The 15,190-nt window shown below is 37.2% G+C and overlaps 2 protein-coding genes across 18 annotated transcripts; one reads left to right on the top strand and one right to left on the bottom strand.

Moving 5' to 3' along the window:
* Positions 1 to 90: 90 nt before the first annotated feature.
* LOC107221100 (liprin-beta-1) lies at positions 91 to 9,062 on the bottom strand. 10 transcript variants are annotated; one of them, XM_046742675.1, is made up of 13 exons: positions 8,927 to 9,062; positions 7,575 to 7,715; positions 6,958 to 7,112; positions 4,194 to 4,312; positions 3,704 to 4,064; positions 3,230 to 3,391; positions 2,909 to 3,037; positions 2,655 to 2,829; positions 1,940 to 2,235; positions 1,674 to 1,850; positions 1,221 to 1,592; positions 744 to 954; positions 91 to 502 (listed from the first exon to the last, which is right to left on the bottom strand). In XM_046742675.1, the coding sequence occupies exons 2-12, from the start codon at positions 7,699 to 7,701 to the stop codon at positions 796 to 798; spliced, it is 2,232 nt and encodes a 743-aa protein (XP_046598631.1). In that variant the 5' UTR covers positions 7,702 to 7,715; positions 8,927 to 9,062; the 3' UTR covers positions 91 to 502; positions 744 to 795. The 10 variants fall into 10 exon arrangements, with proteins under 10 accessions (XP_046598631.1, XP_046598629.1, XP_046598632.1 ...); XM_046742673.1 differs by having other exon boundaries at positions 8,831 to 9,052; XM_046742676.1 differs by lacking the exon at positions 8,927 to 9,062 and adding an exon at positions 8,308 to 8,453.
* LOC107221104 (zinc finger protein ehn-3) lies at positions 8,292 to 14,758 on the top strand. 8 transcript variants are annotated; one of them, XM_046742684.1, is made up of 7 exons: positions 8,292 to 8,366; positions 9,356 to 9,593; positions 9,984 to 10,306; positions 10,444 to 10,675; positions 10,791 to 11,059; positions 11,146 to 11,481; positions 11,595 to 14,758. In XM_046742684.1, the coding sequence occupies exons 3-7, from the start codon at positions 10,131 to 10,133 to the stop codon at positions 12,031 to 12,033; spliced, it is 1,452 nt and encodes a 483-aa protein (XP_046598640.1). In that variant the 5' UTR covers positions 8,292 to 8,366; positions 9,356 to 9,593; positions 9,984 to 10,130; the 3' UTR covers positions 12,034 to 14,758. The 8 variants fall into 8 exon arrangements, with proteins under 8 accessions (XP_046598640.1, XP_015515480.2, XP_015515476.2 ...); XM_015659994.2 differs by lacking the exon at positions 8,292 to 8,366 and having other exon boundaries at positions 9,155 to 9,589; positions 10,090 to 10,306; XM_015659990.2 differs by lacking the exon at positions 8,292 to 8,366 and having other exon boundaries at positions 9,155 to 9,589.
* The last annotated feature ends 432 nt before the right edge of the window (positions 14,759 to 15,190 follow it).

Below are 15,190 nucleotides of genomic sequence, written 5' to 3'. Positions count from 1 at the left end.
AAAATACAGGCTTCATAATTAACAATACGTACTGCTGATTATTAAATGGGAAAACTTACTAGGTACTTAATCAATAACTTGTCATTATTCTATTCTCTTTTTTTTTTTACCTTCTACGATTGTCACACTCACTGATTCATTGTGAAATTTACAATCTGATTAATAGCTCAAAAGTTCCAGATGAAAATTCATAAAAAAAGCATGTGTGTACGGCTAAGAATACTCATTTTATGGAATTTAATGTATGCATACAGTACAAGAACAAGTACACTTGAAAGTAAAATTTCATTATCAATTGATTTCATTAGAAAGCAGTCAGTAAAATAGCTAGTTGTTGCTTGATTATTGGTAACATGTTAATAATCTGCTACAGTAAAAATATTTGTTTAATTTACAATTTTATTTGGCAGTATTTCAAATGATTAACATACAGACAGACTCATTCCCTCTCTCAATGTCTATATGCAACCAATTACTCGTTTGTGTTCCGTAATTTCTCTACCTGAAATATTCAAAGATAAATTAAATCACACACAATATTGAACTAGTTAATTTATCGAAAACGACGATTCATATTAAAATGCCACGTATAAGATTATTATGAAATACATGTACGTTAAATATAGCATCAAGATAAAATGGGACGCACAATGGAATATTATTGTTCGCACAGTTCGTTAAATTTTGCGTATCATATGAACGGATGATTGGTTACGTGTATGCATTAGTAGAGTTAGACTTACGAGTGTTCTTTGATTTTTTTTTAGTTTCTTGCTCGAGTGAATCTGTGATTGGTTAGAGAATGGGTGAGCTCAGATTAGGACTGCCAGGGCTTGAAGAAGGCGAACACGGTGTACCTGGTGGTGAAGGTTCCAGAGGACAAACTAGGTTCCCATAATCCACTTCATTTTTACTTTTCTTTCGCTTTAACGTGAACTGGGATTTCTTTGGTACCTTAATCATTAATTAAGAAAGTAAGTTACGAATTGAAATAATCGCTTGTTTATAGTAATCGTGAATGTAGAGTCCCAATTTCTCGTTTTGCATAAAATATAATGAAGAGAAAGGGAAAAATATAAATAATGAAAAATTCAATGAATAATCAGATACAAAAACGTTTTACTAATTTGTTTAATCATTTTTCATTGTTTCCTTCAGAAAACAGTCCAATTGAGGTAAACAATTTATAAAATGATTATTCATATGGTTGAACTACTTACTTTTAATCTGGCAGTCAGAGTGAGGGGCACGAATCCTAAGGTACTCTCAATCTCCCGTTTGTGCTGGACGACCTCTCTTCCTAAAAGTTGGTTGAAGTGAGTTGTCAGATGCCGGCGGAGTAGCGTCTTTCCTGGAGGAATGCTGAGCAAAGTAGCTAGTAATTCAGAGGTAAAACGACCCTCGTGAACCATCAATCCGCCGTGAACGCCGGAGCCGCGCATGTTCGGCGCATATTCGGCAAGGTCTACGACTCTTAGCCATTCCATGACACGGTGATTCGTCCATAACGTGACGTTCCTACCGTCAGCCCCATTTCCGTTAATAGACCTTCTCTCCAAGCTGTCAAAATTGAAATTCAGCTCCCGAAGGACCTGAAAATCCAAAGATTGATCGGTCTCCTTCGTTCCGTTAAAAAGTAAAAATAAAATGAAAAAAAAAACGAATCCTGATACCTGAATTCCTCGGCGTAAGCTAGCAGCACATAACTGGGCGTTTACCCCTAAATTTAGCAAGTCTTCTGTGGTTAATCGATGCAAAACTCTACCATCTATTTTAGCGTTTTGAAAAGCTTCTTTGTACTGCGGTAATCCAATATCGTCTAACCATCGAAGAACTGCTGCACTGTCCATCTGTAAGTCATAAATTATTCATGTTTATTGTTTTTTATTTTAGTATGTTGTGGCAAGGAAAGGGATTGTTAATTTTCGTATCTCTTTACCTGTTCAGCTCCGAAAAATCCAACGGAATTCGGTCGTTCAGATTCGATAGCGTACAACAATTTTTTCCGATGCAGCGTGTTCTTTATGTCAAGCTCTTTCTCAATTTGATTCTGTTGCATTTCTAATAGCTTTGCTCCTGTAGCACCCCAGCGTCGCAATTCAGCTGCATAACATTCGAGGCCTAGGCGTGATAGCCAATCCCCAACTTCCTCCATCGTAAGATCGGCTAATGGTTTTGGTGGAATATATTCAGGTTGCGGTGCAGCCTCGCCGATTACTGTCTTCTCCTCCTCAGCTATGAAAAATCGTTTGAAAATTCAAATTACAAGCATTACATTTGACGGATATTTCTCACCGCCGTGCTTGTGTTAATTTTATGCCAATTTGTGATTTTTGTAAAATACTAAGAAGAAAAAGCACTCTGAAAAATATTCAATCAGATATTAGGAGTTTAGAATTGAGGAGAGAGAGTTCAAAATTTCAATAATTATACGCAAGCACAAGAACGTCAATTATTTCGAAAAATAGCTTTAGCTGTTACTGAGCTAACACGTTTCAATCGCATTGTTATTTCCTTGATTAAATACGCACTTGATTTGCAATCTCCTCCAAAAATCGCGTGATTAGTCAAGTTTTTAAATTTAAGCTCTGTTATCATAATAGCAGCATGCAACACTGCAGGCATACTTATATTCTGATTGAATTGATTAAAACCTAGAATCGGGGCTGACAGACATCTAGCAGAGATTCCCTTAACAGTCAAGGGGACAGACTGTGCGCCATAGTTTGAATTTGCGACGACCTTACCAAATGCGACTCCCTTCTTTGATGACGTTGGCGGCCGAGGTAAGCTGCTGTACTGTCCTGCATGGCGACTGAATCTTTCACCCTAAAACATAACACAAAAGGATTGTATCATTTCTCACATTTATTGATTGGAAGTATCAACAATACAATGATTAACGTACGTTTGACATGGGATTGCTGCGTAAACTTCGATTCTCATGTTCTAGGCTGGCCTGTTTTAGCTTCAATTCGGACATAGAACTTAGCAGCTCCAGTTTCTGAGTTTCTAACGTGCTCCTCGAGATAACTTCCTTGAATAAAATAAAGTACCGTGCATTAGAAATTATTCAAGCTTGCAAAATTCGCGCGATTTTATTCATCTGCAGATTGTCAATCACGAGTACAGTGTAAGATATGATATTGCGAGGACAATAGATAAAATTTTACTGCCGGGTAATTTCGCTGCGCCAAACGCGATAAGCTGTAGCTTTGTTTATTGTTACCCGTTGAAGAGCCTCTTCCATCTGTCTCAGAGATTCTTTTTTCTCCTGCAATATGCTTTCCAGTTCGTGTATTTTGTTTGACTGAGCATCGACCTGTTCAGAGAGCACAGATACCTCCATGTGTAACGCGCCGCGTTCGTTCTCCAGTTTTCTCAAACGCTCCTAGAAATCATAGTTGGTCATGAAAATCTGGAATTTGTAGGCGAAAGATAATTTTATAGTGAAACAAAAATCGATCATCTGCATTAGGAAGGGTCGATGCAACGTGTAAATAAACATTTGTTATAAATTCTTGGTTTTCCAACGAATGGAACTAAAGTAACAACAGCAAACCTCCCTACACCTCTGTTAATAAGAACATCCAACGTGTGATTATTCGTTTTACGATTTTATTTAAATTTAAGAAACAATTTTTCATTGCATCTCAAATTAATTACAACAAAGACTGACGTCCAACTCTACAATTATTTGTACCTCAGTGTTATTGTTATAGCCGTTCATATACGGATTGCTCGCGTATTGAAATTGTTGATGAGAACAATAAAGTCTCTCCCTATCGCAGCATATCAGATCGTTATGCGACCTGGCTCTTTGGTCTCTTTCGTTTCTGTTCCTGAGCCGACGTCTTCTTCGGTCCAAGGACCCGGCGCACCGGCTCGAATTTACCGGCAATGAGGTCATGCTCGAGGATTTACCGTCGGAACGAATCCCAGATGAATCTTTGGCCATTGATGGACCCGGACTGAGAGGAAGACAGCAACGAGGGACCGGAGGAGCGATGTACCGCATCGGTGACGGTTCTTTCGATGATCGGTAAACGAACTCGTTTCCGGCGCTAATTGTACAAGTTTTTTTGTTGCACATTATTCGCACTCAGCCAATAATACATCAAAATTATTGTTCGTAAAAATTTATTCGCGTCAAATGCAAAGTCGAATAAGAAAATTCAACAAAGATTAACCACCTTGGGCAAGATGTAGCGTAGAAAGGCGGTAGAGATGATAGATGCGCCGCGTTGACGGCACAGGAATTGCTCATGTTTCCTTGAAAAGCAATCGCTCTCGTGTATCCCATCAGGCAGTTCTGCGATAGTTTCATAAAAATAAAAAACAAATACGAGAAATCATGAAACGTTGGTAATTTCATTATCTTCTGTCTTCTTTGTAAGAACACCGCAATACGTTTTTTCTCCCAGACTGTCAGTTTTGCGGAAGGAATCGAAATATTTGTTAAGAAGCGACATGCTTTATTCTTTAAATTCAAATTAACGACGCGATTTTTTAAGTTATTTTTATACCTGGCAAAGGCAACTCTGTGACCTGCAATCGTTGCGTAAATCTAACGGTGGTCCAGGCAGTTCGATTGCAACGTTACGTGAATAAACTTCGGGATATTCGTCGCCGGGTTCCGACGTGGAAGATGTCGCCGAAGAGTCGTAAACGTCCGACGTCGTCTCCTTGGACGCGTTCCGTTTCATTGTCGATGTTGTGTCCGATGAATCGGATTGTGAATCTGCATTGTAAATTAATCGTATCGTTCTTCTTAATCATCTTCAGTTCGCTGCAGACGCATAATGATGATCACTTACCATCCCTTCCCTTGCCCCGCACAAGCTTAACGACTCATGGGGACATATCCTATCGGGTGTGACGGGTATTGGTAGTGATTATTATTATTATTATTATTATTATTATTATATTATCATCATCAATATTCTGTATCGTATTTCTACTTTCCGTACTATATAATCGATGTACTTCGCGAGAAAAAGGTAAAGCTCGGGGAAAAGAAAGTTACAGGAAAGAAATGCCCGAGTTATGTACCTAATGTAATTTGAATGAATCCGGAAAAACGAGAATACAGAACGATTATAAATCGTGTAGTTAATAATCATTGTGACCAATAGTGAGATGGTTCCCATTTGAAGAGACGGTCTTCAATATTATAGACGTAAATACGTACGTTAGTATACGTAGGTTAATATGCTACAGTTAGGTGTGTATACATACCTATACTAACGTATGTACATACATTCACATCTGTATAATCTTTAAATAGGTATTTATTTAGTCTCGTATTTATAGGAGTGATGCCCCTTGTCCTCTCAAATCGAGAAGGTCTAGGCTCTCGGCATCTATAAGTACATATGGTAGAAGCCTTGGGAAAACCACATCATCCCGTCATCATCACTATCTGGACGAGCCGCGTCAGTCTGTCCGTCCATTTTCCATTGTTGATGGAGTTTATTTCGGGTCGCGTTATGTGTTTTCCTTTTTTCTGTTTTCTTCTTTTCCTCGAACGCGGTGAGAGTTTAAAAAAGCAAAATTTTAATTGCACATCGGTCACTTTCAACTGCTGAGCTACTCGGAAGCTGAACTTTTTTTCTATCTCTATCCTCGCGATGTACCAGATTAGAACACTAAATTAGAATGAAAAAACTCCCGATTTCACGTTGATACCTTTCGGATAGCTTCTGTCTTCCTCCTCGGTGATCGGATCCAAATCTTGACGTTCTCCTCCTCCCATGAGCCCACCACCCCAAGAATCTTCCATAACGGAGGCGAAAAATTTACGGTTAATATACGATCTGTTTTTACCGTATTTACTACACAGATATCGTCGATCAGTTCATTAAATTTCCAATTCCGATGATATCGACCCCCGAATCAAAGTCGAATGAATTACTAAAACCCAACACGGTATCACATCGATCATATTCTTCAACATCTACCGCGTGTCAATGTTAAAGTTGGATGAAAATATGCGAGAAAATAATTTCGCACCACTTTTTTCAGTGTTTTCCTTCTCGTTTTGGGATTATTGAGTCTCTCTTTTATCTCCACCGTCGCTCGCGATGATTAAGTTTTAGCCTTCGATCGCGAAACCGGAAGTTTCCGGGTAGATCACGATCAGAATCGGGAGAAACGAAGGAAACAAGGTCAAAGCGCGCGCGGACAGCGATATTAAGTTAGTTTAATAAATGAAACCGTATTCTCCAATTATTTCTCGAGAAATTTTCGAAACCGACGAGACTCCCTTCGGACAGACTCCGTCTCGTAAACTAAAATTAACCCGTCCAAATCTTGAAGACGCCGTATTTATAAATAGAGACTGGTACTGTTCTTCCCTCGTCTACGGGGACGAGGCATGCTGCACGTCGTACGCGTGCGCGCAATGGACGCGTGCATCTTATACGAATATCGCCACTTCACTCGCAATTTTTCATTTCATTATTTTTTCAATATTTTCAATAGTTCAACGCGTGATATACTCACCTTTTTCATTAATTCTCTCGCGGCAAGCATCAGCCATGTTATTGTTGCTGTGACTATGAAATAGTAGCGATACTTAAATCGTTCGCATATCATTTTCGCACAATTGCAGCGCGCAAATATTCCGCCGGCGTTCAATTTTACGGGAATATTCTGTCCGGCTATGTGGATGCACGGATACGTGCCTTGATTTCAAATCGAATGGACGTGCTCCGCGATCGAACCGGCTTACGTGCCTTCCGGAAGTAAGGCGAAACCGGAAATGAGCGATTCGATTCGTTGGAATTAGAAGTTTTCATTTATTGTTCTTCCTTGTCCTTATTCCATACGGAAAACAAACTTTTCTTTCTTTCTTTTCAACTTCCCTTCGTAATGCAGCGTATATTTTGAGTTTCAATTTACACAACTATTAAGGATCTATACTTGAATATTGTTTTATGCGAATCTTGTACTCACTGGTTGTAGCCAGTGCAATAACACTTCAACAGTCTCCAAATTGGGGGGTTGTGGGAGAGATGGAGCATTTTGGATTGCAGACACAAGGTTCTTTGTGGCTTCTTTCACCGAATCCTTCCATTCAGAGTTACTGTCAGATCCCTCTGCGCAAGCTCCTACATGAAACACAGAATGTAACGTCAATCGAATAGAAAATCCACTGACAATTTCATAGTTGATACAAGCGAATTTATTTTTGAAGACTTTCTTTTTACTAACGCATGATACTTGTTTCTTGTTTAAACTTACAATAATTGGTTTATGAGATACTTTACAAAATGTCAATTCATTTCAAATTCCTCCACCAGACAGAAAGAGGCTTACTTATGATCTCGCACAGACAAGTCTTTCGATAGAAAAAACAATGAAATATAAAATTCGTGGACAGCATTTTATTTTGATTCTTTTTGTTAAACCAGTCGTTCGGGGTTTTACAAAGACTGATAGGTATCACTTAATTTTTCGTAGTGAAAGTAATGGCTGTTTTTTAGCATAATCCAAGCTACAAAAAAAGACAGATGATTTCTCAATTGACATAAAACATTCCAGACAATCATTAGAAGAGTTGAGATATCCACCTGATATGATACCGTCCATTTGTAATAGAGCTGCTTCAAGCATCTTACTAGCTTCAGTAGTTTTTACCAAAAATGAAGTCTCACTCGCCTCTGACCCAGCTGCACTGCTTTCCTCACCCTTTCCCATCACTCACCTATATTCTGCAAGCAAAAACGAATGAAGTGATAAAAAAAGAAACTGCGAAATTTATCAAATTATTGTAATAACTATATCATTTACATTCGCTATTTTTTCGTTTATTTCGTTTTGTATTTTTTTAATAACCTGAACAATTATTGCAGTGAAGTGGACAAATGAAAAGGTATGTATGTCACATAACACACATATACCTTAATTGAGTAAATAATTAATCGGGCATTTTTGCACTCCATTTGCGAATTAATGAGGACGCAGGGAAAGATGCATTTGGGTGCTTCTTACCGTCCCACTCCATTACACGTAAATCGGCAGATAAACGATTTACTCGGCTATATTAAATTAATTTTCAATCAATGACTTTGTTATGAAGTGCGGTAGCAGGTGTGTATGTATATCATCGATTCAAAGAGCGTAAAAATAAGTGAAATAATTGTTGTACAAGGAGATAATCAACAGGTTCTACGCGGAACAACGCCCAACAGCGTGAACACATCCACCGACAGTTCCTCTATTTTTATCTATCACACGTATTCTCGTTCATCTCGCGTATCTCCCATGCTGCTTGCTTCTCCCTTCACCGCGATTCGAACTAACCTCTCTCATCACTGTCAAAATCGTCAAAATGTGGCGTAGAGGAGTATCGTATTTTCGTGGTATTTTCTCTCTCTTTAAATTCAGCTTTTTTACGCAATGCCTAATTGAGCTTGTAGTCGTCGGTTAAGAGCAAATTTTTGATAGCATTAATTACGCAACTTTACGTATCAGACGTCCGAACCAAGTTTCCGCGATAGAATATAGTAAGGTTAGCTAATTTAAAACACTTGAAAAGTGTGCATGATTTGAATCAAGATTCAGTCCCGTCAGCTACTTTGCAAATATAATTAATCGTTTTCAATCGTGCGAAAATGAATATTGAATACTTTCAATTTCGTTAAGTTATTTTTCTACTGCTATTACTCGTAAAGTAGTGTCACGCTTTCATAATTACGAGCGATTATCATATCTCGCCGCAATCGTATTTCACAGTACACATAGTATGTATCGGGGAACACGCGTCATTTTGAAGTACGCAATTTTCGATAGTAAAAATTGCTTTAAAAAATTATCTACACTTTACCTCAACCTTCAGTTTCATTTATGATTTTCGTTTACCACCATGCACTCGAAAATAACTGTATTGTATTCATTACATGCAGTAACAAAAGTGTCATACCGATTTCGCACGCGTGTTTATATAGGTTACTACCGCCTGTTTGAAATTTCTATCATTTAAATAAACTTTCTATGTTAATTTTGATTATTTCTAGGTTAGGAACGTTTTTCGCTTTTTTCCAGTCTCACTGTCGAATGAATTTCCTTGATTAGAAAATGGTCTGCTATTCGTGAAAAAGAAATGCAACGGATAACGTGCGTCAAATGTTGTATATAAAATGTGACGTTTGACAGATCGTCAAGCTGCACTTGCTACCAACTTAGAAAAAAATAAATAAAATAGGTTAGGTTTCACATTTTTATCCGATTCGTTTAATCCGCTATCAAAAATTTATTCTGCTGGTACAATATTGAATAAGTAAATAAGTATCGTTGATGGTGGGAATATAATCTTGATCCATTCGTGGAATGACGTTTTCCCGTTATACAGAACTCAGTATCACGTTTTCGTGGACATGAATTAATGTGTAAGAAGTAGGTAAACTTGCGAAGCGAAGGTGGTAGCATGAGAAAACGGATATCTGGCACTTCCGTTACATTTTATTTGTGTGTCGTCGTGAAAAGTAAAAAAGTAAAAATAAAGATATGCGAGCATTATTGCCTAAAATATAGAGAGGACGAGGGATATTTATTACGGGAAAAGTGAACTAGGCGGTCCTGGAATGTAAGTAAGTATTTTACGGCGTGTATTCTCAAATTCTGGTGGCTTTTTATTGTTAAAACCGCAAAATCCTACGTCACTACGTGACGGATTCGATCAAAACTGGGACAAAGTGCAGTGCACTCTGGCACTGCGTTAACCACCAGGTGTTTCTATGCCGTAATCGTCTCAGGATTGGGTAATACCTGCCACTACACCTTGCCGAGATATTTTTGCATTGCCAGATCGCTAAATAATTGAAATTTATATTTTCAACCATCATCTCGGTTTGAATAAAAAGGTCGAATGAAACGGCAGGTAAAGAATTTGCGAAATAATTCCGGTTTAAAGTATATATCATTCAATGGGAATCCGTCAAACAACTAATATTATTCGAAAGTCTCATTGCCTTCCTCAGGATACTTTAATTGGGACCATTGTGGAAGGCAGCAAATAAATATCAGTTCTCAAAATTGAATCGTCAACAGCAACCCAGTACGTTCTGTCTTATTCCATTGACTCAGGCTTACGCAAAGGCCTCAGGATAGTACCACCAGGAAGTACGATGTCAGATGGGATCGGGAGTGGCGGTGGGGAAAACGAGGTAGACTCTCGTTCCTCTTCGCGAATCGAGGTCGGAGAGTCGTCAAATCATAGGGAAGACGAAAGCTTAGATCCAGACAATGAAGGAGCCCTTAACACAAACTACGACAGTGGAGATGGAGCGGTTCCAATATTTCGGTGAGGTACATTAAGTACAAAGTAAACACAGAATCATCTGATCAAACTTTTCTCCTTCTCCATTTTTGATACCAATTTGCAAGTGTATCTCGCCTCTACTTTGGATAATGAAAAGTTATTGTTAATTTCATTTTCAGGTGCGACCGCTGTGATAACTACGAAACAATAAATAAAACTGCATTTTGTGCGCATCAGGACCAGTGCATGTTGAGTGGTGAGGCAGGAGAAAGTGCGGAGGGTATCGAGGGAAATGAGAATGACGGGGATGGAGAAGAAGGACACTCAGGCCACAGAACGCATCGTAAGCTCTTTGAGTGCGATGTTTGCAACATGAAATTTTCCAATGGTGCTAACATGAGACGGCACAAGGTATTTTGAGGCTTGTTTTTTTTCAGTTCTTTGAGCGGATATTTTCATTAACACATAGAATCTTTTTTTTTTTGCAATAAGCATCAACTTAAATACTTTTTAATTATTTTTCCAGATGAGACACACTGGGGTGAAACCTTACGAGTGTCGAGTGTGCCAAAAGAGATTCTTTCGGAAAGATCACCTTGCTGAACATTTCACAACGCATTCTAAAACACTGCCCTACCACTGTCCAATATGCAACAGAGGCTTTCAACGACAGATTGCGATGCGAGCCCATTTTCAGAACGAACATGTAGGCCAGCATGACATGGTGAAATCCTGTCCACTTTGCAGTTACCGAGCTGCTACGATGAAGTGTCTCAGGCTACATTTTTTCAATAGGTACAGACTGCAATCATACACATACTTCTGCTCAAGCAGACATCACGAGAAAGAATAGTCGTGATAATTATTGTAATTGTTTTCAGACATGGAATCGACCTCGATAATCCTGGACCAAACAGCTCCACATCTCTAATGAATAGTTGTACACCCGGAGAGGCTATACCTTCTGCACCTTTATCCGACAGCGGAGATAGTACTGGAAATAGATCAGCAGACAACGCAACGCCACCAATGCATTTTCTTACTCCTCATGTGGAAATATCCATCCCTTATCAAGAACACACGTCGAATCAACGTAACCCAAGTCCTGCCCCATTGAATGGGGATAGTCCGAACAGTCCGCAGAGTGCGGACAGTAACAGTAATGCTCCAAGCAGTAGCCATCATCAGATTACAGTCAACAGCAGCGCTGTGCACAGGTTAAAACATCGTGATATTTTTCCATATGAATGTTCATTTCGGTACAATATTTTTCAAATGATTAAAATATTGGGAGTATTTAAAAAACAATGACACACTGTTTATTCCTCAGGAGTGTCGGTGGCTGCGAAGATTCTATTACTCCATCGATTTCTTTGATTCCTATCAAGCAAGAGCCAAACAGTAATGGAACAGAAGATTCAGGGGCGACTTCGAGTAATCTTCCTTTGCCATCTTTAATAAAAGTCTCTCCGTTAAAGTCATTGCTCAGGGATGATCTTCGTAGAAAATTATCATCCAATACAAGTGTGAGCAATTCAAGCGGTAACTTACATTCACGAGGTGAGCCACCTACATCAACAAGGCCAGATCCGCGAAGCAGTGGATTGCAATGTACGCATTGTAGAATAACATTTCCTGACCAAACGTTATATTTTCTCCACAAGGGTTGCCATAGCGATAGTAATCCATGGAAGTGTAACATATGTGGAGAACAATGTTGCAATTTGTACCAATTCAATTCGCATTTGCTGAGCAAAAGCCATCAGTAAAGTGAAAAAACAAACAAACGTTAGCAGCAGGAATGCGACGTTAATATTAAAGATTAATTCGCCCACAACGTTAGTGTATATGTTGTGGCCCATTTACCAAGTCAAGTACGTTGGTGAAATGGAAGCGTAATGATAGCGATCTATGTTTTTCATTTACCAAGTTGGAAGTCTTTTTGGTAAAGTAAACGAAAGAGTAAATGACGTGGATTAATCGCGATATCTACATCTAGAAATGCATATATACTCGAGTATAGTGGGAGGTAGGACGGTAGATATGTGAAAAAATACTTTGGACACAATCGAAACAGAAGTTTGTTGCAATAATTTATTACTATTGAACTTGTACGATAAAGTACATAAAAATATAGATATACTTATATAATATTGACGTGTGTGTGATATAAAGAGGCTTTGAAGGCATAGTACAAAATATTTGTATCGCTATCAGAAAGGCAATTCACTGGGACCATCTGTAACTTCTCTGTACTTGAGTGACGTTATTAGCTTGACTGTACATAAAAGAGATATATAAATTCTGTTTTTGGGGCATAATTAGGAGCTTAACTCATTTCGAATTAAGTCAGAATCACTGCGTTCATTTGATCATTGCTCTGATAGAAGTTACCTATTTAGGTTTTATCAGCGTCTTACAAACCAAATAGTTAAGTGGAACGTCCCGCATATATTCCGGCTCTTCTTCTCACTGTACTCTAAGACAAGTTCTCATAGTTATGAAAAATATCATATCCGGACACGTTCGTGCCTTCGAAAGAATTAAAAAATTCAGTCCGTTGTGCTGTCACCAAGTGAACTATCCGTCCATAGGGCTTAAAAAAAATATAAATAAATATATATGTATATATATATATCTATATATATATATTCCAAGCTCTATTCATAGATTTAACGTAGTTAGGTAATCACTTCAGTAGATTGGACTTAATTTTAAATACCTAATTTCTAATTCAAACAAAGTATTCGTCTGCAAGACAATTTCTCAACAATTACAGGTAACTCGTACATGATTATTTCGTAACTTGACACGCTGAAAATTATTTAACATAAGTCCAACAAAACTTCATATCACTGTAAAACAGCATTGAAGAACTTTCGATTGTTCTGAAAGATAATGTCTAATCTATTTGAAAAAAGGTAGCTAAAATACCATAAATAATTATATTTGACCTTAGTAAGTATTTAGAATGTAGTATTTCGCTCTTATCGCGCTGTTAAAGTGTTTGAAACGGACGATATATTCTACAAGTTCTATTACTTGGTAACTCCATTACTATTGGGCATCAATTGTACTAAACAACTATTACGAGTACTTTGCAATAACCAGGGTTGTTTAGAAAAAAAAATTTACAATGTATAACTAATTCAAATCGGGGTTTATCATTTACAAAAATCTTCTCGGGTTTTCTCTATTTCCTAAGTTCTTGTGTAATATTGTGTAATTTTTTTTTGGAGATTGTAGCTTTTACGTCCGTGGATTATATGATTTTTCGCTCTATACACTGTAGCAATTAGATGCTGGACGTTACGCGGAACACAACCAGGCCATTTGTAGGCCTACAGATTTTTATTTGTTGTTACATTTTTAAAAATATCCTACCAGAGTTCGTAATGATTTAGTTGATCGCAAGTCACTCCTCAGATTTAGGTCGGTGGAAAAATCCGAAACGAACAAATTAATAGTTAAAATGCGTAATGTCGTTGCTGCGTTTTTCTTAAATGGCTGAACTCCACGTACCAGTAAAACTGGCATTAAAAGTGATGTACAGGGCACAAGCCACAGAGCGCATACTACGCTATATCAGTGGCAAAATTCGTGACGTTTCATAAATTTCTTACAAAATCGTTGAACACATTTGAGAGATCGGGCAATATACAAAAATTGTAACTAAAACTGTTAGTAATAAGTTCAAATTGAATTACAAATGATTTAACGTTGGCGGATTTTGCTACTGTTTGTATAAATATTTTTAATATAAATATTTGTACAGATGGAGAATAGAAAATTCTTGAAGAAAAAAATCGAATGATAGAGAGTAAAGTTTAAATAGTATACATATATAATATGTATACATGTATTTAATTATACCACACTGCTGTAAATGGTTGTAGTTATGTAATAACTATTCTGTATATCGAGTTATATTTAATATGATTATTATTTATTAGTAAATAAGTAACTTATTGCCTTGCATTCCACAAACAGAACACGTATGCTAAACTAAAATTTAAGTGCGCACGTTAATGGTGCTGTTGTAAAATACGAGGTTGGTTAAATTTGTGAAACAAAATAACTTATTCTATTTCGAAACATTGAACAGTTCAACTTTATTTTATCTCACTCAATGATAATCTATTACATTTACATTTGTTTTCTCTTATCTCTTTTAAGTCGCAATATTACGCCTTTTTACCAAAGCATCATTGACATAACAATAATAATGTCAGGCACTTATGCATTCGTTATAATTTTGTGAACGTTGAACAAAGGGTGCCTAAAATCTTAGTTTAAATGAATTACCGAATTATAATTGAATATTTGTCGACAGCAACTTAGTAATGAAAAGTGCCTATTGAAAAAAATGTTGTGTAGTGAATTATTAGAAGAAATGTTGACTTAAAAAAAAATCCAATTACTCTATTTCTGCATACTAAAGTCTATCTTTGTACGCAAAAAAAAAAAAAATTATTTCGTTCATCAATTCGAACATTCGATTAAAATTTAAACGTACCTGATTCCAGCAGTCAAAGATAATACATTCGAACAATGGCGTGTGTTGTGATAGCAGTTTGAGATATTAAAATACAACGGAGTTAGATAAAAAATCTGTGACTGCAAAATGCCTTATTCTGTGATGGAGAAGTTTTAATGAACGGCGTGAGATGATAAAATTCTGTAATGAAGACTAGAGAAATTTTTTTTTTTTACCGTGACTCGGCTTTTGGATCCCCTGGTCACCGTAATGATAATAGGTAATATGCGTATAATAGACACCACAAAAATATGATGGATGCATTTTCATGTAATTTAAAGATTATTATTGGCATATATTGCCACTTATTTATACATACATACGTTATAAAAAAAATAAATAAATAAATTATATTTGATGTAAGGATCAAGTAACAATATGTTGATGTT

The sequence above is a fragment of the Neodiprion lecontei genome, chromosome 6, assembly GCF_021901455.1.
Source record: "Neodiprion lecontei isolate iyNeoLeco1 chromosome 6, iyNeoLeco1.1, whole genome shotgun sequence".
NCBI lineage: Eukaryota > Metazoa > Arthropoda > Insecta > Hymenoptera > Diprionidae > Neodiprion > Neodiprion lecontei.
The sequence above is the reverse complement of the archived record's forward strand: the minus strand, read 5'-3'. Positions and strand labels throughout refer to the sequence as shown.